General features: G+C 38.7%; 1 protein-coding gene across 1 annotated transcript in view; it reads left to right on the forward strand.

Annotated features, from left to right (window-relative positions):
- The window catches only part of C5H10orf67 (chromosome 5 C10orf67 homolog), a 135257-nt gene that overhangs the window by 20652 nt on the left and 90153 nt on the right, over window positions 1–24452 (forward strand). The window contains exons 5-7 of the mRNA XM_066386560.1: window positions 12050–12208; window positions 19564–19711; window positions 20831–20889. Coding sequence (XP_066242657.1) covers window positions 12050–12208; window positions 19564–19711; window positions 20831–20889 — 366 coding nt within the window. The remainder of the gene's footprint in view (window positions 1–12049; window positions 12209–19563; window positions 19712–20830; window positions 20890–24452) is intronic.

The raw sequence follows: 24452 nt of genomic DNA on the forward strand, positions 1-24452 counted from the left end.
TTTGGGGGGTTTTGTTTTAGTTTTGGCTTTTGTTTCTCTTCTATCTTTCTTTCCTTTGTATAAATTTGTTGTTATCTAAGAGTTAAAAAAAAGCCATAGCACTTTCCTGATAGTTCTTTTAAGAGGTGAGAAGCAGGAGACTGGAGATCTGATTCGAAGGAGTGGGGAAAGAAAATGAAACTGCTTTTCGCTCATGTTGTCTTACATCCAGCTGCTTCTATAAACACTAATAAAACATTGGAAACATTCCCGGAGAGAAAGGGAAACGAAGCCGACTTGTTTGGGCCTTACTTTCCTTGATGAAATGTCAGAAGTGAAACTTGTTCTTCTGAAGAACTGTGACCCTCTCTGTCCTGAAGTCCAGAGAGACTGAGCCCAACCTAAAAGCAGGCTGGCTGAGATTGCAGTAACTCCTGGTGCGATTTTCAGTAAGCACCCAGGGGTTGTTTGTGCCGTATTTTAAAGGAGATGGCTTGGTCAACCTATTAGAAACATCTTTGTTTGAATGTTTGTTTTTTGTTTGTTTTGTGTCTTTGGTTTTGTGTGTGTGTGTGTGAGAGAGAGAGAAAGAGAGACAGGAAGGGAGAGCAGTGAGAAGCATCAACTTATAGTTGTGGCACTTTAGTTGTTCATTGATTGCTCTCTCATATGTGCCTTGACTGGGGAGCTCCAACTGATCCAATGACTCCTTGCTCAAGCCAGCAACCCCTGGGCTTTAAGCCAGTGACCTTGGGCTCAAGCCAGCAACTATGGAGTCATGTCTATGATCCCACACTCAAGCCAGAGACCCTGCGCCCAAGCAGGTGAGCCACGTGGTCAGGCCCTAGCTTAGCTATTAATTTTACCTTGACATATCATTCTACTCAGCTGCTGGTATGTATTACATAGCATAGAGCAATTTCAGTCTGTAAATCTTTTTGAGATATAATACTAAGCATATTAGCAGGTATGCTTAGGTTTTACTTTACTTCTTGTGTTTGTATGTGTCCAATAAAAATAAAATAATTCTGTGATTCCCTCAGAGTACAAAACGGACAATATGGTTTTGCATATCTTTGTTGAAAATGAGATTTTTATATGTCGGAAGTAACTACAACATTTACTTTCTAAACATTTCTTACCTGTTCTGTTTTTGTGATACAGTTCATCTGAGTAATGACAGCAATCGGGAAGCACCTGAATGCTTACAAAAGGCTGTCAGGAATGGTACTTGTATCCTAACCCAGTGGTCTCCAACATTTTTTGGGCCACGAACTGGGTTTTTTTTAGTTTTTTTTAAAATTAATTTTACTAGGGTGACATCAATAAATCAGGGTACATATGTTCAAAGAAAACATGTCCAGGTTATCTTGTCAATCGATTATGTTGCATACCCATCACCCAAAGTCAGATTGTCCTCCGTCATCTTCTATCTAGTTTTCTTTGTGCCCCTCCCCCTCCCCCTTTTCCTCTCCCCCCCCATAACCACCGACTCTTATCAATGTCTCTTAGTCTTGTTTTTATGTCCCACCTACGTATGGAATAATACAGTTCTTGGTTTTTTTCTGATTTACTTATTTCACTTCGTATAATGTTATCAAGATCCTACCATTTTGTTGTAAATGATCTTATGGCTGAGTAGTATTCCATAGTGTATATGGGCTTTTTGGTTGTTTCCATGTCTTGGCCACTGTGAACAATGCCGCAATGAACATGGGGCTACATGTGTCTTTACGTAATAATGTGTCTGAGTTTTTGGGGTATATACCCAGTAGAGGGATTGCTGGGTCATAAGGAAGTTCCATTTTCAGTTTTTTGAGGAACCACCATACTTTCTTCCATAGTGGTTGTACTACTTTACATTCCCACCAACAGTGTATGAGGGTTCCTTTTTCTCCACAGCCTCTCCAACATTTGCTATTACCTGTTTTGTTAATAATAGCTAATCTAACAGGTATGAGGTGGTATCTCATTGCAGTTTTGATTTGCATTTCTCTAATAACTAATGAAGATGAACATCTTTTCATATATCTGTTGGCCATTTGTATTTCTTCCTGGGAGAAGTGTCTGTTCATGTCCTCTTTTCCCATTTTTTTTTATTGGATTGTTTGTTTGTTAGTTTGTTGTTGAGTTTTATGAGTTCTTTGTATATTTTGGATATTAGGCCCTTATCTGAGCTGTTGTTTGAATATATCATTTCCCATTTAGTTGGTGGTCTGTTTATTTTGTTGTCAGTTTCTCTTGCTGAGCAAAAACTTCTTAGTCTGATGTAGTCCCATTCATTTATTTTTGCCTTCACTTCTCTTGCCTTTGGAGTCAAATTTATAAAATGCTCTTTAAAACCAAGGTCCATGAGTTTAGAACCTATGTCTTCTTCTATGTACTTTATTGTTTCAGGTCTTATATTTAGGTCTTTCATCCATTTTGAATTAATTTTAGTACAAGGGGACAAACTGTAGTTGAGTTTTATCCTTTTGCATGTGGCTTTCCAGTTTTACCAGCACCATTTATTGAAGAGGCTTTCTTTTCTCCATTGTGTGTTGTTGGCCCCTTTATCAAAAATTATTTGACCATATATATGTGGTTTTATTTCTGGGCTTTCTATTCTGTTCCATTGGTCTGAGTGTCTATTTTTCTGCCAATACCATGCTGTTTTGATTGTCATGGCTCTATAATATAGTTTGAAGTTGGGTATTGTAATAGCTCCAGCTTTGTTTTTTTTCTTTAAAATTGCTTTGGCTATTCGGGGTATTTTATAGTTCCATATAAATCTGATGATTTTTTGTTCCATTTCTTTAAATAATGTCATTGGAATTTTGATGGGAATTGCATTAAATTTGTATATTGCTTTGGGTAATATGGCCAGCATGATTATATTTATTCTTCCTATCCAAGAGCAAGGAATATTCTTCCATCTCATTGTATCTTTTTCGATTTCCCTTAACAATGGTTTGTAGTTTTCATTACATAAGTTCTTTACATTCTTTATTATGTTTATTCCTAGGTATTTTATTTTTTTTGTTGCAATCGTGAAGGGGATTATTTTTTTGAGTTTGTTCTCAAATGTTTCATTGTTGGCATATAGAAAGGCTATGGACTTTTGTATGTTAATTTTGTATCCTGCGGCCTTACTGTATTGGCTTATTGTTTCTAGTAGTCTTTTTGTAGATTCTTTGGGGTTTTTGATGTATAGGATCATATCATCTGCAAAAAGTGATACCTTTACTTCTTTTCTGATATGGATGCCTTTTATTTCTTTGTCTTGTCTGATTGCTCTGGCTAGTACCTCTAGCACCACATTAATTAAGAGTGGAGAGAGTGGACAACACTGTCTTGTTCCTGATTTAAGGGGGAAAGTCTTCAGTTTTGTGCCATTTAATATGATGTTAGCTGATGGTTTATCATATATGGCCCTTATCATGTTGAGATATTTTCCTTCTATACACATTTTGTTGAGAGTCTTAAACATAAAGTTGTGTTGTATTTTATCGAATGCCTTTTCTGCATCTATTGATAAGATCATGTGGTTTTTGTTCTTTGTTGTGTTAATATGGTGTATTATGTTAACTGTTTTACATATGTTGAACCATCCTTGAGATTCTGGGATGAATCCCACTTGATCGGGATGTATTATTTTTTTAATAGGTTGTTGTATTTTATTTGCTAGTATTTTGTTTAGTATTTTAGCATCTGTTTTCATTAGAGATATTGGTCAGTAGTATTCTTTTTTTGTGCTGTCCTTGCCTGGTTTCAGTATGAAGGTTATGTTGGCCTCATAAAATGTGTTTAGAAGTATTGCTTCTTCTTCAATTTTTTGGAAGACTTTGAGTAGAATAGGAACCAAGTCTTCTTTGAATGTTTGATAGAATTCGTTAGTATAACCATCTGGGCCTGGACATTTATTTTTGGGGAGGTATTTAATAGTTTTTTTCTATTTCTTCCCTACTAATTGGTCTGTTTAGGCTTTCTGCTTCTTCTTGACTCAGTCAAGGAAGGTTGTATTGTTCTTGGAATTTATCCATTTCTTCTAGATTGTTGAATTTAGTGGCATAAAGTTTTTCATAGTATTCTACAATAATTCTTTGTATATCTATGATGTCTGTGGTGATTTCTCCTCTTTCATTTTGGGTTTTGTTTATATGAGTTCTTTCTCTTTTTTTCTTGGTAAGTCTTGCTTAGGGTTTGTCAATTTTGTTGATCTTTTCAAAGAACCAGCTCCTGGTTTTATTAATTTTTTATATAGTTTTTCTGTTCTCTATTTCATTTATTTCTGCTCAGATTTTTATTATCTCCTTTCTTCAGCTGGTTTTGGGTTGTCTTTGTTCTTCTTTTTCTAGTTCCTTAAGGTGTGAAGTTAAGTGGTTCACTTGGGCTCTCTTTTGTTTGTTCATATAGGCCTGAAGTGATATGAACTTCCCTCTTATCACTGCTTTTGCTGCATCCCATACATTCTGATATGTTGTACTGTCATTTTCATTTGTCTGTATATATCTTTTGATCTCTGCGCTTATTTCTTCTTTGACCCATTCATTTTTTAAAAGTATGTTGTTTAGTTTCCACATTTTTGTGTGTTTTTTTTCCTCTTTTTTGCCGTTGAATTCTAGTTTCAAGGCTTTATGATCAGAAAATATGCTTGGTACAACTTCGATTTTTCTGAATTTGCTGATGTTGTTTTTGTGGCGCAACATATGGTCAATTCTTGAGAATGATCCATGTACACTGAAAAAAAAATGTATACTCTGTCACTTTGGGATGAAATGTCCTATAAATGTCTGTCATATCCAGGTGCTCTAGTGTTTTGTTTAAGGCCAATATATCTTTATTGATTCTGTTTAGATGACCGATCTAGAGCTGTCAGCGGTGTATTGAGGTCTCCAAGTATGATTGTATTTTTGTCAGTTTTTGTTTTAAGGTCAGTAAGTAGCTGTCTTATATATTTTGGTGCTCCTTGGTTTGGTGCATATATATTAAGAATTGTTATGCCTGACCTGTGGTGGCGCAGTGGATAAAGCGTCGACCTGGAAATGCTGAGGTTGCCAGTTTGAAACCCTGGGCTTGCCTGGTCAAGGCACATATGGGAGTTGATGCTTCCAGCTCTTCCCCCTCTTCTCTCTCTCTCTCTCTGTCTCTCTCTACTCTCTCTCTCTCCTCTCTAAAATGAATAAATACAATAAAAAATTTAAAAAAAAAAAGAATTGTTATGTCTTCTTGATTCAGTGTACCCTTAATCATTATGAAATGACCATTTTTGTCTCTGAGTAATTTTGCTGTCTTATAGTCCGCATTATCAGATATGAGTATTGCTACGCCTGCTTTGTTTTGGATGTTATCTGCTTGGAGTATTGTTTTCCAGCCTTTCACTTTGAATTTGTTTTTATCCTTGTTGCTTAGATGAGTTTCTTGTAGGCAGCATACAGTTGGATTTTCTTTTTTAATCCATTGTGCTACTCTGTGTCTTTTTATTGGTGAATTTAAGTTATTTACATTTAGTGCAATTATTGACACTTGTGAGTTCCGTATTGCCATTTTATACATTGCTTTCTTTTAGTTTTGTGTCTTGTTTGAGTCTTCTCTTTCATATTTCTATCTTTTGTTTTTGTTTGGTTGTATTCCATACATCTTTCCTCTGTTGCTATCTTTTTTAAATCATATGCTTCTGTGGTGGTTTTTTCAGGGGTGGTTACCATTAAGTAATGAAAAGGGTTCATACCCTGTTCATTGTAGTGCACTATCTTGTGAGTACTTTTGCACTCCATCGTCCTTTGCTACTGTTAATCTCCATCCTCTCCCCCCCTTTTTTTGTTGTCACAGTTTAAATTTGGTTTTATTGTGTTCTTGGTGGAGCTTTTACTTGTGGTTTGGTTTTGTTTTGTTCTTTGTATCTGGTTGGAAATCTCCCTTTAGTAATTCCTGGAGTGGGGGTTTTCTGATGATAAATTTCCTCATCTTTTCTGTATTTGTGAATGTTTCCATTTCTCCTTCATATTTGAAGGATAGCTTTGATAGGTATAGTATTCATGGCTGAAAGTTCCTCTCTTTCAGGTCTTTAAATATTGGGGTCCACTGTCTTCTAGCTTGTAGAGTTTCTGTTGAGAAATCTGATGATAATCTAATGGGCCTTCCTTTATATGTTGTGTTCTTCTTTTCCCTGGCTGCCTTGAGAATTTTTTCTTTATTGTTGGTTTGTGCCAATTTCATTATGATGTGCCTTGGAGTAGGTTTGTTGGGGTTAAGAAAACTAGGAATTCTGTTTGCTTCTTGAATTTGAGGCTTTAGTTCTTTCCACAGGCTTGGGATGTTCTCATCTATTATTTGTTTGAATATGTTCTCCATTCCATTTTCTCTCTGTTCTCTCTCTGATATACCTATTATTCTTATGTTATTCTTTTTGATGGAGTCAGACAATTCCTGTAGGGCTTTCTCATTTTTTTTAATTTTTGAGTCTCTCTATTTTTCTCTCTGTTGTGCCTCAAGTTGCTTGTCTTCTATGTCACTAATCTTACCTTCTATCTGGCCTGTTCTATTAGCTAAGCTTGTTACCTCATTTTTCAGCTCCTGAATTGAGTTTTTCATCTCTGTTTGATTTGTTTTTATAGTTTCAATTTCCTTGGTAATATATTCTTTGTGTTCATTGAGTTGTTTTCTGAGCTCTCTAAATTGCCTTTCTGTGTTTTCTTGTATATCTCTGAGTATTTTTAGGATTTCTATTTTAAATTCTCTGTCATTTAGCTCCAAGGTTTTCAATATATTAAATTTTTTCTCCATAGATTTTTTTCTCATCTATCTGTGCTATCTCTCTGTCTTTTGTATCCATGATATTCATTTTCTTTTTCCTTCATGGCATCTGAGGGTGGTTTTGTTGATAGTATTAATAAGAATTAATAAAGAATAAAAAGTTAAAAAATAAAAATAAAAAAGAATAAAAAAAATTATTATTCCCCCCCCCTTTTTTTTCTTCTCCTCTCTTCTCCCCTCCTTGAGAAAAGCTTGTGGTGAACTGTGAATTATATTGTGCTAAATAGAACAAAAACTACCTATAATGGAGGGCCTTATTTGGGGAGAAGTGATAAAGGGGCAAAAAAGGGGGTATGGACCCACAAAATGCAAAAAAGGAAAAAATTTGGGTCAAGAATAAAATGATTTGCTTTTAGGTGATGGTTGACTAAGAGATATGATGAGAGGAATAAGAAGGAAACAGGAAAAATGGGAAAAATTAAAAAATTACTATTGTATTTAGTCAAGCAAGAACTAGATAAAATGGAGAGCCAGGGTTGGGAGCACTGGTAGTGAGTTAAAAAAGCGAAGTAAAAAAACCCCAAAGTGCCACAAAGAAAAATTTGAGTCCCAATAAAGTAATTTGTTCATGATTGAGGATTAAATGAGAGGAAAAGTAAAGGAGAAAAGAAGATACTAATATAGAGGGAGGAAAAAAAAAGAAAGAGGAAAACACAAAAAGAAGAAAAAAGAATAAAAGGAGAGAGAGAGAGAGAAAGAGAGAGAGTTAAGGGTTTTGGAGTGCAACCCTCATAGAGAGAAAGGAAGAAGAAACAAAAGATAATGGGAGATGTAACACTTATGAGTATTGTAGTTCAAGGAGAGGAGAGAGTAAGACCAGCAGAGAATTAAATGACCAAATTGGAAGAGGAAGAAAATAATCAAGACAAGAAGATAAGAGAAACAAATGAACAAATATAATAAAATGGGATAGGTTATAAAGTCTGTAGATTATTCTCGATTTTGAGAGGTTATCTTCTTGCTTTTTCTTTTCTCTCCCTCTTCCTGGTTGGTGACTCTGTACCCTGGGTTCTGCCCCTGTAGCACGCTTAGGTAGAGGTTTGCAGTTGATAAGTCTCTATGGCAATGTCATATATTGGGCTTCAGTCTCATTGGCAGTTGAGGCTCATTAGCATTTGCAGGCTCCACCAATGAGAGAGTCCATATTCCCAGAGCCTCTCACCTAGTCTTTCCTTCCTGAATTAGTAACCTGATCATCCAGCTATGGGGTTGCTGCTGCCTCTGCCTGGAGAGTAAGAGGCTCAAAGAGCTGGCAAATTCCCACTCTATTCCCACTCAGCGCAGGGCTCTGGGTAAGCTTCAATCAGTCAGAGCTGCTAGTATAATCAGGCAGGGCTTCAGCCCACACAAAGACCTCTGGCTCTGCCCCTCTGTCCGGGAACATGGGCGCCCACTCCTGGGGGAATCTCTCACCCACTATCTGCGCTTGCCAACCAGGATATCCGGCCAGCCGCCTCTCACTCTTGGTGAGGTGCCCCACTCACACAGAAAAGTTCCAGTGTAGGAAATTTCGCTCCCACTCACTCTCCACGTGCTGCTTTTTGGGGCACAGGGGCGACCTCAAGACTCTGGTTTTGGCCCACACAAAGGCCTCTGACCCTGCTCCTCTGTCCAGTAACATGGGTACCCACTCCCGGGGCTCTAGGAGGAATCTCTCACCCACTATCTGCGTGTGCCAACCGGGAGATCGGGGCAGATGGCTGTCCCAAGTGCCTTTCTTTGTCTGGGTTGGCGCGAGCGTTAGCTTGTGTTGACTGGGTTGCCACAAGCACAGTTTTTTCTCGGCTTGGATGTCTGTGCCACAGCCTGGTTCAGACGTTTGTGCCACGGCCTGGTTCTATTCACACCCTATGCCCGCCTTAGTTCCGATACTCTCAGTTCCCAGTGAAAGCAGCCCTTATTTAGGTTAGTGAGGAAGGCGGAGTGTTTCTTCCTCCTTATTTCCTTCGGGGTTGATTATATATTTAGTCAATTTTTCGCTCAATTATACCTTTGTGTTTAGTGTAGAACTTCTGGAGTCTCCAAGGATAGATTTTTCTGTCTCTGGTTGAAGATCTTGTTGAATTTTGGGGGAGATTTATTGGTATCGCTCCTTACGGCGCCATTTCTCTGACGTCATCCACAACGGACCGGTTTAATGTCAGAAAATATTTTCACGGACTGGCCTTTAGGGTGGGACAGATAAATGTATCATGTGACCGAGACAAGCGTCAAGAGTGAGTCTTAGACGGATGTAACAGAGGGAATCTGGTCATTTTTTAAAAAATATAACATCGTTCAGACTTAAATATAAATAAAACGGAAATAATGTAAATTATTTATTCTTTCTCTGCAGACCAGTACCAAATGGCCCACGGACCGGTACCGGTCCGCGGCCCAGGGGTTGGGGACCACTGCCCTAACCAATGGAAATAGTAGAACTAATTAATAAAACAGGTTAATATATAGATCAAAGAAAGTTCTAAAATATTTTGAGTTCTCAGTAAAATGATACATAATTAGAATTGAGTTTTTTTCAAAACATAAAATAACAAGTATCATATTTCAAAAATTCACCTTGAATGATGATCAAAACATGCTGATTAAAACAAAAATAAAGTACTATCTTTACATATTGTCACAGGAAAGACTTAAAAAATAACAAAATAGGATCGGTTAGGGAGTATAGTAAAACAAATATCCTCATCCTCAAGGTAGATTATTAATTAGACAGTCTTTTAAAAAAGAGCTTTCCAAAATGAATCAAGACCATTAAAACATATATATGTGTTAGCTAGGAATTGTACTTTTAAGAATCTCTATGCCAAGAAAAAATCAGAATTGTAGACAGAGATCTAGGTATTAAGATTTAGTATATGGGCTCTGGCCAGTTGGCTCAGTAGATAGGGCATTGGCCTCACCTGCAGACATCCAGGTTGACCCCCAGTCAGGGCACACATGAGAACTGACCGTCTGGCCCTGGTTGGTTTGCTCAGTGGTAGAGCATTGGTCCAGCATGTAGATATACTAGGTTCAATTCCTGGTCAGGGCACACAGGAAAAGTGACCATCTGCTTCTCCACCCCCTCCCTTCTTTCTCTTCCCCTCTTATAACCAAGTCTCTATTGGTCCGAGTGCATTGGCCCAGATGTTGAGGATGGCTCCATGGAGCCTGTGCCTCAGAAGCTAATAATAGCTCAGTTCCAAGCAGCCCCAGATGGGCAGAGCATCTGCCCCAGACAGGGGTTGCCGGGTGGATCTTGGTCAGGGTGCGTTCAAGAGAGAGTCTGTCTCTCTGTATCCCTTCCTCTCACTTAAAAAAATAAGAGATTCAGTATATGGAAAACTTTTTAAAAATCATTATATAAATTATGGCATTTCTTTTTTTGTGTGACAGAGACAGAGAGACAGAGAGATGGACAGATAGGGACAAACAGACAGGAAGGGAGAGAGATGAGAAGCATCAATTCTTCATTGCAGCACCTTAGTTGTTCATTGACTGCTTTTTCATATATGCCTTGACCGCAGGTTGTTGGGGTTGGATGCTATAGCAGACCGAGTGATCCCTTGCTCAAGCCAATGACCTTGGGTTCAAGCTGGTGAGCTGTGCTCAAATCAGATGAGCCTGCGCTCCATCCAGTGACCTTGGGGTTTCGAACCTGAGTCCTCTGCATCCCAGTCCAATGCTGGGATCCACTGTGGTACCGCCTGGTCAGGCAAATTATGACATTTCAATAGAGCAGAATGTTATGCAACCATCAATTATTAAACTTATGTAAAATGTTCATGTTACGGGAAATGGTCAAGATATAAAGTCAAATGAACTAAAATAAGGACAATGCCATATATGATATATGATATCAACTACTATTATAAGAATTCATTTCAAACTCATTCAATAATGGATTGTTAACAAAATTTAATCTCTATTTGATTAGAGTTATCAAAAAGTTGTTTACTAGATTAAAAATTTATTGACTTTTTTAAAATTAAGAATTATTTTAATTAAAAATATTTTATTGATTTATTTTAGAGAGAAAAGAAGGGAGAAAGAGAAACATTGTTATTCCACTATTTATGCATTCATTGGTTGATTCTTTTTTTTTTCTTTTGAGAGAGAGACAGAAAGGGAGAGAGAGATAAACAATTCGTAGTTGCTTCTACTTTAGTTGTACATTGAGCTTTTCTTACATTCCTTGACCAGGGCTTTGCCTTGACTGGGGCTGAGCCAGTGTCCCCTTGTTCAAGCAGAGACCTTGGGTTTTTCATGTTAGCAACCTTTGGGCTCAATCTGGGGAGCTTTGGGATCTTCTGGATGGTTCCACAGCTCAAGCCAGCAACCTCACAGTGACAAGCCTGCGACCCCGAGCTGACAAACCTGCACTCAGATCCAGGTACCTCGGGGTTTGGAACTTCAGAGTTCAAGGTTTGGAACCTCAGAGTTCAAGGTTTGGAACCTCAGAGTTTGGCATTGAAGCTCTAGCCACTCCACAACCACTGGTCAGGCTCACTGGTAGATTCTTGTATGTGTCCTGACCAGGGATTAAACCCACAACCTGGGTGCATCTGGACAATGCTCGAACCAATCAAGTTACCTGGCTGGGGAAGTTTTTTAGGTTTTTAAGAAAAGCACAGACAGAGCCATCTTATTTTTCAAACAAAGAGAAAAGAAATTAATGATATAATTTTAAAATAGTTATGGATATAGACCCTGAAGATAATTTTTTTTATACCTAATGGTTCTTTATCCATTGCTTTGCATAAAATAAAAAGAAACCCTTTTTTTAATGTATATTCTTCTAGTCTGGTCTGTTTCCTAAGCTTCCAAATGAAGCATAGTTTGTCTAGAAGATCAAAGATCAGCAAACCTTTTCTGTGGAGAAGAATAAAAGCAACAATACTTCCTTCCACATCTCCATTCCAAATCATTGAGGTGTTAGTTTACTTTCTTTCTTTACATACTTAAATACTTGCTATCTTCCTTTAGAGGAAGATTGAAGTGGGACATTCACAATCATTGTGTGAATTTACTATTAAGGTTTACTATTATTATTTGTAGGGCTGATGCAATTAGAGTAAGACATCATGACATCATACTTTAGTGTTTTATAGGATAATACTGTGCTATAGTCCATGATACTTCAGCATATCCTTCAATGTAAATGTATTTACTAAAAATTGTGTGTAAGTTACAAAGGTAAAATAACTTACAAGACAGTAGCTTAAATAAAATAGGAAATAATTTCTGGTGGTGCTAGCTGATTGTCTGATTCTTAATGCTGCTCCCCTTCCCCCAGCAATTCTTTGAAATAGAAGAAGAAGAGATAGCGTCTATGCATAACTCAGCTACTGCCAAGATAACTCTTTTGTTAAAAAAACTGAAAAAGAAGGAAGAAGTGATTAAGGAATTAAGAGAAGAATTGGAACGACATGAAGAACTTGGATCTCAAAAATTTGTAAGTTTTAAAGCAAAGATAAGTTAATTTTAATATATGTAAATAAAGTTATAACTGTCTAAATGATTAGATTGGGAATAAAAGAAATACAAGTAATGTATCTTGGGCATCTCTTCACAATGTAAGCCAGCCCAACTCTTTTTAGCTCAATGGCACATTCTAGAAAACCCATAACACTTATAAATAGGAGCAATATAATTGTTCTTTTTTTTTTAATAATGGCAATAAAATAACCTATCTCCCACTACAAAAAAAAAAATGTTCCCACTCTAGAGGAACATGTAAATAGACTTTTGTTTTAATTCGGAAGATTCCCACCCTTTACTGCAGATAGTTTGAAAGACACAAACCTATTTCCCCAAGTTAGAGGCATCCATGAAACTAGATTGGAACGGGATGATCTTAAGGAGAAATGTCAAGAAGGAAAATTCTCAGAGGGTTTTCCTCGAGTTTTCCCTTATGAAATGGGAGTCAGGAGCTGTTTTACTACTCCAAAGACTGATGGGAACAAAAATGGAGAGAGAGAGCAGAAAGGGGAATCTATATCCTTTTATTTTTAATCTTTTATTTTATTTTATTTTTTTAATTTTTATTTTATTTTATTTTATTTACAGAGACAGAGACAGAGAGACAGAGGGAGGGATAGACAGAGACAGAAAGACAGGAACGGGGAGAGATGAGAAGCATCAATCATCAGTTTTTTGTTGCGACTCTTTAGTTGTTCACTGATTGCTTTCTCATATGTGCCTTGACCGTGGGCCTTCAGCAGACCAAGTAATCCCTCGCTTAAGCCAGCGACCTTGGGTCCAAACTGGTGAGCTTTTTGCTCAAGCCAGATGAGCCCACGCTCAAGCTGGCAACCTCGGGGCCGCAAACCTGGGTCCTCTGCATCCCAGTTTGATGCTCTATCCACTGCGCCACCGCCTCTTCAGGCTATATCCTTTAAAAAAAAAAAGATTTTTATTCATTTTAAAGAGAAGAGAGAGGACAGGGGGAGGAGCAGGAAGTATCAACCCCCATATGTGCCTTGACCAGGCAAACCTAGGGTTTCGAACCAGTGACCTCATCATTTCAGGTCAATGCTATATCCATTGCATCACCACAGATCAGGCCGAGGATCTATATCCTTAATTCCTGTCAAGGAGAAGAATTTTAAGGGCTGTGGAGAATGTAGACCCTGGGGTTGAATTTATTTTTATTTCAAGTCATCTCTGAGCCACTGGACTCTCCTGGCCCACCATAGTCAACAGCCATAGAGGGGTTTTATTTTGGGTTCTAAAAAGCTGATCGGGTGAGTGGGAGAGGCTTGCAGAAAGGCTGGTGGAATAACAATCTATTATCAGCTAGCAGGTGCCTCATCAGTGGTACCTCTTCTGATCTCACAGTTCAGCTTACAGAGGAGGAAGCAGAGACAGGGCAGTTAAGTAACTTCCCCCTAGGCACACAGCTAGTAAATGGTAAAGATGGTGTGTGAACCTGAGGCCCAGCTGAGTCCACAGCCCATAGAAAGAGGTAGAGCTCTGTGCTCTACAGTAAGAATTAAAGGTATATACATTATAACTATTATAATGTATATTATAATCATATATATATTATATGTGCATATGGATATTGACACAGGCATAAAAATATGAGAAATTATCGATCAAATTGTTGACACCAGGAAAAAACACTTTGTGGTTGCTGGTCCTATAAGTGCAATTTATGGTTTATCTAAGTTCCACACTTTAAACATGGAAGTTAGAAGAAACAAGGAATTGAATGGACTCCATTCTAGAGGACTTTGTTTACTAACTGGTGAAAGAGTGTTTATTTTGTTTAATCTATTAGAGTTATTTATGTTCTAAAAACACAAAAAAATAGCATCTTCTAAACAATGAAGTATTATGTATTATGAACATAGATCTAATAAAACTGAATATTAAGTCTTTTTACATGCTCTGATTGACTTAGAGAAGAAGGCATATCCAGTTTTTGCATTTCCTTTTTTTTTTTTGAACCTTAATCCTGGGTCTATATTCACTCTTATTGGGGGGGGGGATGTTATTTAATAGAAAAGACTAAACAACTGCCTTAGTTCTAGCTTTTAATTGTTCCCGGGCCAAAGAAATGCAGCACAAATTAGCAAGGCCATTTTGATCCATTTCTTTTCCACTTGTGGACTGGAAAGTGAAACCTGCCTGGCCAAAAGAGGGTTATGAGCAGGATACCTGTTGTCTTGGATGTTAATTGTTTTGAGTTCTTTGAAGAAAGGTAAATATATAACTTCTAGTTATCATTATGAGAAAATACATACATTTTTTTTAAACCATCTGGTTTACAATCCATGCAATGCACTGAACAGGCATTTCACGAACTGTTGATAATGTCCCAATTCGGCAGCTGTGCTCATTATACTGAAGCATATGGTCTTATTTGGAATGTTCTGGAATGTTCGTATCTCTCAGTGTTCTCAATCAGTTAACTCAGGGGTCTCAAACTCAACTCAGCATGTGGGCCGCAGAGCAAGATCACAGCCGTTGGGCGGGCCGCACTAGGTCTACAAAAGGCAACTGTTACACAACACTTTTTTCACTGCAGTTGAAAACAAAAAAAAATCAGTACAACAAGCACAATCGTACATGCAGTTTACTCAGTGTCACAAAACGACCAGAAACTGTAGTTCGCATCACAACTGCTGTTAACTAAGCTAATATCTAGCTAGTATGCTAGAGAAATGAAAAATACAAGTAGGCCCCTAGGCTTACTTAATTTTATCCAAAATATTTTGAACTTCGTGGATTAGTCAGCGGGCCGCACAAAATTGTTCGTCCGGCCGCATGCGGCCCGCGGGCCTCAAGTTTGAGACCCTTGAGTTAACTGGTCTGTCTGGATGTTCTGGATAAGGATGGGAGGTGGCTTTGTGAGAGAGACAGGAAGTGGGAGGCTCCACCTTGCTCCTGTATAATCAGGGTGTTATCTTGGTCAGAATGCCATTCTTGAGACCATGTTTATTACACTGCTATTTGTCTCCAAAGAGACCACATCACTTTTTCTGTAAACACACTAAAGTTTGAGGAAAGTGAGGTGCACTGGCTAACTGGGTCTATATGTTTCTCCCAGGTCTTAGGATCCCAGCAAAACATGGCCCAGGGCTTCCGCATGATTGAGGGCAGCCCATAGCACCCTACTAGTGTGCATTTCAGCCACACAGACTACATGCCGCAAAAGCAGATAGTGTGTTACAGAAAATAAATCTCTGGAAAAGCACTTTTTAAAGATCTTCTAAAAACAAGCTTTCCTAAAACTTCATGCCACTTAAGTTCTAGATCAGGGATCCCCAAACTACGGCCCGCAGGCCACATGCGGCCCCCTGAGGCCATTTATCTGGCCCCCGCTGCACTTCCGGAAGGGGCACCTCTTTCATTGGTGGTCAGTGAGAGGAGCATAGTTCCCATTGAAATGCTGGTCAGTTTGTTGATTTAAATTTACTTGTTCTTTATTTTAAATATTGTATTTGTTCCCGTTTTGTTTTTTACTTTAAAATAAGATATGTGCAGTGTGCATAGGGATTTGTTCATAGTTTTTTTTATAGTCCGGCCCTCCAACGGTCTGAGGGACAGTGAACTGGCCCCCTGTGTAAAAAGTTTGGGGACCCCTGTTCTAGATATGTATCTTTATTTACTATTTCATCTTATACACCTGCTCCCTCTAGTGGTACAAAAAAGTATGCAATGCCAAGTATCTGAAGTTGGATTTGGAGAGCAATTTAGAGAAACAGAAAGTGCCAAAGTATCCATAGAAATAACTTGAAAAGAACTTGAAACAAACAAGTTGAGTAAACAATTGGGAAACACTCCAGTTTATTCTTACTGAGTCAAATCACATAAATAGGGTCATAATTAATAAGAAAAGGGGTCTTAAATCTGACAAGAATACGATAGAAAGGTGAAAATTTAGTAAACAGCTAGTTTAAATTATATTTGTAACAAATGGGAAATCAGAAAAGGAAGCTCTTCAGGTTATAGAAGCTTCATCTGTCCAGGTCACACATGCTTAATGCTCAATTGTCCTGAGAGCAACTTCATCCAAGGACTGAGCTGCTTTTCAGGTGTAGTTGTGTAAGAAACCATGTGACTGACCTGTATGCCACTGTAGTCATGTTGTCATGCTGTGCATTGATAAATCTCCTTGAGAAATGCTAAAGCAGCCTAGCTTGTCAGAGGATCGTCCACGTGCATGTGTGTGTGCATGCGCATGTGTGTTTTAATCACATTTAGGATTGTTCTTTTGAAAAGACCTTTCCTTTCTCTTTCTTACCCCCAGCATGTGTGAGCTGTGCAAGCGTCATTCATGCACCACCACTACCCTCATAGGTGCACATAGCTGCTCATTGTTGACAGTTCTGAAACAGAACTGCCATTCAAGAGTGGTAGCTCTGCAGGGCTTCCGTGCCCCAGCAGGCTACTCTCCTGGTTGTCACTCATTCAGAAAACACCTGCTCTGCTCCATGGCTGTCCTGCAGCCTGGGCATGCATCAGAACCCTACTCCATCCCCAGCATCAAATTGAGATATCCAAGTAGTGTTTGTGGAGCCCGCAGAATTGAGACACCAAAATGGCAGAAGGGAGACCGCTGAGAAGGCACATGCAGTGCCCTAAACAGTACTTCTCAAGCTTTGTTGTGCACATGGATTGCCTGTAGCAATTGCTAAGATATAGCTTCTAATAATGGGGGTGACACCCTGGGGCCTGAGATTCTGCATTTCCAGTAAGCTCCCAAATGATGTTTCAGCTCCTGGTCCGTGGACCACACATGGAGTAACAAGGCTCTGGACTATCACAGTTTTCTGAAACAATTTTTTCAAGAACAGTTGGAATTCAGAAACCTGGGGACACTGAATCTTCACATCTTGTGACTGTTCACAAGGGAAATAGCTCATAAGCCACCACCAGAGGTCCTAGTTTTCACATGACAGAAAAACTTTAAATTGGCAAGTACCTTTATAAACTTAAAATTACAGGATGGTCATGAATCACACACAATTTTTCATTGACTATAATGTAGCTTTAAATTAGCTACATCTAATTAACCACATTTTAATGATCTTCCTAACCTTGGTTTATTAATGCAGTATATTTTAAAGAAATCTCATGATTTAAATAAGCCAAAACTAGTGGTGTGAGCAGATGGTAGAAGAAACACCACCACAAAACCTGCCACTCAGAGTGTAACAGATGACCGTAGCAGCCCAGAACTATCCTTTTGTTCATTTTGCTAATGAGTGTCCTCATTGCTGTCGGAGTCTGAATAGTGAATTACTTGCAGTTCCCGCAGCTGACAGATGGTGGGGACAGAGCTAAAGGTTAACCTCGCAAGAACAGGCACTGTGGAGAGCTGCATGGAGAAAAATTCTTTGAGTTAAATGTTTTCCTTGTTTCCTGCTTTTATACGAGATTTTTAGACAATGAATTTAGGTATCAGCTGCTACCAGTGACAAATTTGACACTTTATCTTATTAGTAATAACTCTTGTTCCATTTTTGGTAATGTGTGCTCACATAATTCACTATGGATATTCATATTCTGCTAGGAAATATATGCAGAAGCCTATCAAGGCAAATATTATTTGTGTGTTATTTAAAAGCTTTTTTAGTCTGTAAATAAATTCTGGTCATAATCTCAAATTTAACCACGAGGGACAAGAAATTAATGACTAGATTCCTCTTCTAGTAAGATAACAGTGTTGTTTATTAACTATTAGATATGTTAATTAAGAATAAATAGAGCTCAAATAATTTAAATGAAATGGCAAATCAAAGTTGTGAAGATTTATAATTGACTTAGTGCAAAAAATATTTTTTTGAAAAAGAGAAAATGTAGCTTACTGCAAAGTTTAACTGTTATTTTAAATATTAACTCTGATATAACCACATTACTAAGTTGCTTGTTTTTAAAGGAATTATAAACATAGTTTTAAAAATTGTAGGTACATATTTTTCTTTTAGACCATTATGATCACAGAGGAAAATATTTTAGTAATTTGCTTCCACATATCTGAAGTTAAATAAAAGTACAATTTCCGAAGGAAAGCAGCATATTGAGAGAAATGATTTTATTTTTGAGGGGAAACTTTATTCTTGTGTATCTGCAACCACAGCATTGCTATAAAAAGAATAGGTTATAATTCATCTAAAGCTTGCTTTAAAGTTCAAAAGTGCTTCTAGTGCCTATCAATTTTGAAGCAAGTCATAATAGAACCTTCTATCTCTTTTAGCCTAATATAATGACTTTTAAGCATACCCTTTAATATTTTGAGATGGCATAATCCATTTAATATCTTACCGTCACGTAGCATAAAGTTCTGCACCAGTTTCCACAATCCATTACATCTTAATTTTTTAAAGAATGTGTGACAGTAACATGTAGACAGCCATAAGTGAATATATTCAGATGTTTTCAATAGCTTTGAAACAGACAAGAAGAAGAAAAGAAGAGTAGCTGTCCCAATATGCTTCTATTGCATAGGAAAAAGTCTCGCCCATAATGGACATGGCAAGATTTAAACAAAAGGCTCACATAATGAAAATGTAAATGAGTTTGCTTTACTAAAACTATAACTTTAAAGTCTTTTGTTGTAAGTTATCCTGAAACCTTCTTACAAGGTAATCACTGTTTGCATAGAGATTTAAGCCGAAGTCTTCAATAGCATTAAACGTCTGCACAGCCCCAGTGTGACAGGCATGCAAAGCCATGTTAATGTTCAGAATATGAATTGCCTCTGGGTGGCTCCTCCAGCAAGCAGAAAACCAACTGTGTGGATATCCGTGTGCCTGATGGACTCCATGCGGCTCCCAGCCTGGAAACGTCACCATTTTGACATGTGATGTGCTCCTCATGACACTGGCAGCGCTGACACTGGGAAATGCCACAAAGGCAACAAGCCCCCTCCCTAGCCATGCACTTTGCCCCCCTCCCCCCTGGTGCTGCCCGTCCATGGTCGCCCCGGCCTGCCTAGTTACGGCGGACAGCACTTCAGACACACACAGGGGGAAGTGTGGGTGGAGGGGCCCAGCTGCCTCCTCGGACACAGCCTCCATAATGAATTGACCTGAATGATGAGGGCACAGAAACAGTATGATATGCATTATTCCTGTCAATAAAATGTCCCCATGTGCTTGGTCTTTGTACAGAATGTACTGCAGCCTTTCTTCCAGCAAGCTCTATTTAATCCCCTTTCTTTTTATTATTCATATTATAAGTGTGTAATAGAATTCAGAAAATTATATGATAGGTCTTCTGTATCTGTACTGTCTTGTGTTGCATATTGAAATCCTCGGTTCCCTGCTTAGAAATATGCAATCCCCCGTCTTTTAGGACTACTTGGCCACAGGGACCAGCCCTGAAAAATCAACTTCAGAAAAGGAAAATTTGGAGTACAAAGTGGAAAATGAGAGACTGCTTCAAGTCATTGCAGAACTTGAAGAAGAAATCCGATTAAATCTGAAAGAAAATTCAGTATTAGGTAAGAATTAAAAGTCATTTTTGAGGAAACTACACATTGAACACTTCATAAAACTCACCACTGTTTATCTTTTCCAAACATACATTTGTCTGGTTATTTACATTGGGAAGATAAATTTGATAGCCTCTTTGGTTTTTATTAAAATAGCATTCTTTACTTGAGACAGAGAATATATTTTATATAAAAGAATTATAACTGTACTCCTAAGCCATGTCATTTTTAACTCAGGGCTTTTTTTTTTTTCTCGAACCAAGCATTGACCTTTGTAAAAATGTGCTAATCGATGCTCTATTTTACTTAGAAATATTATAAACAGATAAAAACTTTTGCCAATTTCTGTTTCATATGCTTAATTGGTTATGTAAAATTTATAACATGTAAATACTTATAAATACATATTGAGATCTGCTCTGTGGAGAGACAGAGTTAGACCTTCAGGAATATATGCTTTGACTTACTACTTAATTATCTTCAATTCTTGGTACAAATTTTCATTTGTATACTTGTCCCCCCTTTTTTATATTCCATAAAAATTGGTAAAAGTTACATTTTAATTACTCAAGTTGGATTGTGTTAAGCATTTTTTCACTTACCGTTATCTTTGTATTTATGTTAATTATATAATGTTACTGCAGTATGAAAAGCAATAAATAAGCAATAAAAATTTCACAAAATATTGATAAAATCATTTCTATTACAATATCCCTTGACTGCCCAGTTACACCCACCAGTGTAGTTTTGCTTCTCTTCTGATGTGGTATAGCAGCGGTTTCCTAGGTTTGGGTACTTCTGACGGAGTCAGAAAGTGCCACCTGCTGAAGCGCTTTGTATAGGCTGTGACTAACAGCAAAAGTGTCCTTTGCAAGTATTGATGAAAAGCTTTCCACCCTCGGCCACACTTGGATCTTGAACTTAGTTCTTAAACCTTATCTGACCAGCCGTCTGAACAGCAGGGAGAAGGCTGTGAATGTCAAGGGCAGTTGTGAAGGTCACAGTCCTGCTAGGACTTGTGTCCACCATGCCTGCCAGTGGTGTATAGCCAGCCCCAAAGCAGGCAGTTTGAATACAGGGCATAAGTTTGTAATTTCATGGTTGGTCTCTCTCTCCTTTTATTTACAGAAGATGAAATTCTAAATCTGAAAGAGATGGCAGAAAAGGATCAAAAAACCATTCAAAAGGTACTGTAACTTTTTTACATTGATGAATGACTATCTTAAAGTATCAGCCCAATTGGTGAAATAATACTGTGTCCCTCTTGTCCTGTGTTGCAAAGTCGATTTCTATACTTAATCCCTCTCGTTATTAGTTAGGAATAAGGATTCAGTCTTGATATTGAATTAATGAATAGATACTTCTTTTATTCGGATTAAGTGAGTGTCTATCTTGTAAACTGTAAGGAACTGAAACTTACATGACACAGGGAGGGCAAAGATATGGTTGTGAAATAATTAAGAGTGAGCTGATAATTGGTTTATGTTCATTTTTCTGTATATGAATGAACAGAGCTTATGTTATCTGGGAAATTTGCATTTAGCATGGGGAATTCCTGTAGTGTCACGAAGATCAAACTTTCCTAGTGCATTCAGTGCAGCGGACCCCACAGCCCTGCCGGCCATGCACAGGTCAGGCCAGGCCCCCTGCTTTGAGCTTGCTTAGCTCCATGTGGGCCCCACTGCAGCTCTCCAAACACTTCCCTGTGAGGGACAGGCCACCAGCCTGTGAGCCCCTCCACCCCCTGCCAGGCAGAGACTGCACTCTCAGTTTCTGTAGTGCCCCCCACCCCGTGCTGAGCACAGTGCATGGAGCATTTAACAGTGCTCTTGGGCTATTTACAGAATGAGAATGTATTTAGAATCTATAAAATTTGCGAAATCTACAGATGAAAAAAAATAGATTTACCTCCTGAGTTATTCCAAATAAACACACAGGTTTTCTGCATACGGAATCAAGTATCAGTTTTTAAATAAAAATTAAAATTAGATAAAACCAAAAATTCAGTTCTTCAGTCATACTAGCCACATTTCCAGAGCTCAGTCCCCACATGGGCCTAAGTTCAGGTTCAAGTCTCAGCCTGATTTTGCAGTTTCAGGTATTCTTATGTTTTTGGTAAAATGACTTTCAAGAACTGTATTTTAAAGACATGGTTACCCTGATGGGTCAGATTTGGGAGATGTTTTCTCTGGTAACAGGATCCATCCTAGGTGTTCACAGCGGTTTCCTTTTCCTGTGCTTCGCCTGGCTGTGTTAGTGACAGTGCCATCCCCTTCCTACAAGGAAATATCTGCACTGACACGGGAATGACCGGCCGCTCCCAGGGTATATTTCTTTCTAATGGGTGGCTTAACAGTGAGACTTTTTGTTTGTTTGTTTTAATTTCTTATACTCTGTACAGAAGAGAGTAAGCTTACACAACTCATTTCTACCAGTGACAGACGAAATGGCTTTGGAAACATTTAAGGAAACTGCAATGGTTCCTTACAGGTTCTCACGTGAAACTAGAAAGCTGAGATTTTATTTTTAACCTTCCTGGCATCAAACCTTGTCTGTGTACAGACTCTGCTGTCTAGGTCTGCGCTGTCCAGCGGTCACCGCTACCCACATTGGCTGCTGAATACTCGAATTGTGTCACCTGGAACTCAGGAACAGAATTTTTAATTCTATTTAATTTTTATTTTTTTAATATAAATGTAAAAACTGACAGTTGTTTCAGTTATTGGAAAGTCTTTATGTATATTTATTGGAGAGTCTTTATGTATATTTGAATAATGTGGACACGTGAACCTACTCTTTCATCTGTAAACTTCATGAATTGTATGCACTTGCAGGATGGTAGAATGAGAAATGTACGTGAAAGTGCTTTGTCAACTGGGAAACATGTCAGGAGTCGGGCAAATGAGAACTGATATTGACTGGTTTATTTCTAATATCTTTCACTAATCAATTTATTTATCAGTGTGTATCAAGTACCTTTAGTGCCATGGGCTACTGCCAAAACCCTATATATTTTTTATACACACACACAGATACCCCTGCTGTGGGGGAAACCAAGGCTGGAGAGAAAGACATACTATGGGCATCGAGTAAGGACTGTAACAGGAGTCCACACATGGCCAAGGAGTGCCTAGCTTTACCTGGAAGGTTCTGTGAAGGGCTCACAAACAGTTCCACACCTATCTCCCACTATTACTTGAGCTGATTTTTTCAGATAAGTAGGAGGGTAAAACAGCTGAATACAGAGTGTGAATATTTAATGCACGAGCTATGTTTGTGGACCTGATATGATTGGGTTCGCTGGAGTCTGAAGCAGGAATCTGGTGACCACATGGAGAGAATATGTGTTGGGCAGAAGGGAAACCTGGGGTCTGGGGAAGATGTCATCAGGAAATAGAAGAATGGAAAAGGCAGCTCAGAAGCCTCTGGATAAGCCTCATGTTCTTTTTTTCAGCCAGGGATGCAATTAAAAGCAAGCTAAAAATGGGACTAAACTTGGGTAGGCTGACTTTGTGCCATCTAGGCTAGGAACAATCAGTTATGGAATTCAGTAGCTTTTTTGTTTAATTTTAATAATCTAACAACAACTGAATCTGTAAGAATTTCTTTCTGGAAGAGAGACAGACCAGTAGCCAGATTCCAGCCCAGAGTGTGATCAGCCTCAGGATGTAGGTGGATGGAGTGTCACCTTGGGGCATGGTCAGGGTGGGTTATCAGGGGCCAGGGAAGGTAGGAAGAACCCTGAGCTAACTGCTGGAAGAAAGGTTAAAGTTCCTGGAAAGGCCTGACCAGGTGGTGGTGCAGTGGATAGAACATTGGACTGGGACGTGGAGGACCCAGGTTCGAGACCCTGAGGTCGCCAGCTTGAGTGTGGGCTCATCTGGTTTGAGCAAAGCTCACCAGCTTGGACCCAAGGTCGCTGACTTGAGCAAGGGGTTGCTCAGTCCAGTGATTTTCAACCTTTTTTTTCATGGCACAAACACACACTAATTACTAAGGTCAATGCCCCTGACTAAATACAACCACTTTCATCTCATAGCACAAATAAATTAGTTACTAAAGAAGAAGAGGTCAGGGACCCTTTTTCTTTAGTAATTAGTTTATGAGTGCATGAGAAACAAAGGTTGTCTGCTGTAGACCCCCAGTCAAGGCACATATGAGAAAGCAATCAGTGAACAACTAAGGTGTCACATCAAAAAACTAATGATTGATGCTTCTCATCTCTCTTCGTTCCTGTCTGTCTGTCCCTGTCTATCCCTCTCTCTGACGCTGTAAAAAAAAAAAAAGAGTTCCTGGAAAGGATGAGGGGAGGTGGGAAGGGTAAGAAATATGCAAGAGGGAAGTAAGTGCATGTGACTTGCACTAACTGAAGGGTCCATGAGAATCAGGGGTGTGGAGAAGCAGGGTGCATGGCACAGGATTATCATCAGTCCAAGAGGTTTGAATGAGTTTCTCAGTGCATTGGGGAGCTTTGAACTTTAGGACAGGATCTGATTTGTGTTTCTTTAAAAAAGGGGGGTGGGGAGGGAGGAAGATCCAGACCCAGAGAGACTAGTAAAGAGTTTACTTGGCTAAAGCATGGAAACTATAACACCCCGAAGCGGAATGAGAACAGTGACATTGGGGATAGTGGGGAGGGATGCGTTCAAGAGATGATTAGGCAGCTCAGTTATGGTCATAGATAAGGTTGGAGGCCCAAGAGAAAAAGGAGAGAGAGAACTTAAGACTGGATAGCATTCAGATGAAAAAT

The sequence above is a fragment of the Saccopteryx leptura genome, chromosome 5, assembly GCF_036850995.1.
Source record: "Saccopteryx leptura isolate mSacLep1 chromosome 5, mSacLep1_pri_phased_curated, whole genome shotgun sequence".
NCBI classification, from domain to species: Eukaryota; Metazoa; Chordata; class Mammalia; order Chiroptera; family Emballonuridae; genus Saccopteryx; species Saccopteryx leptura.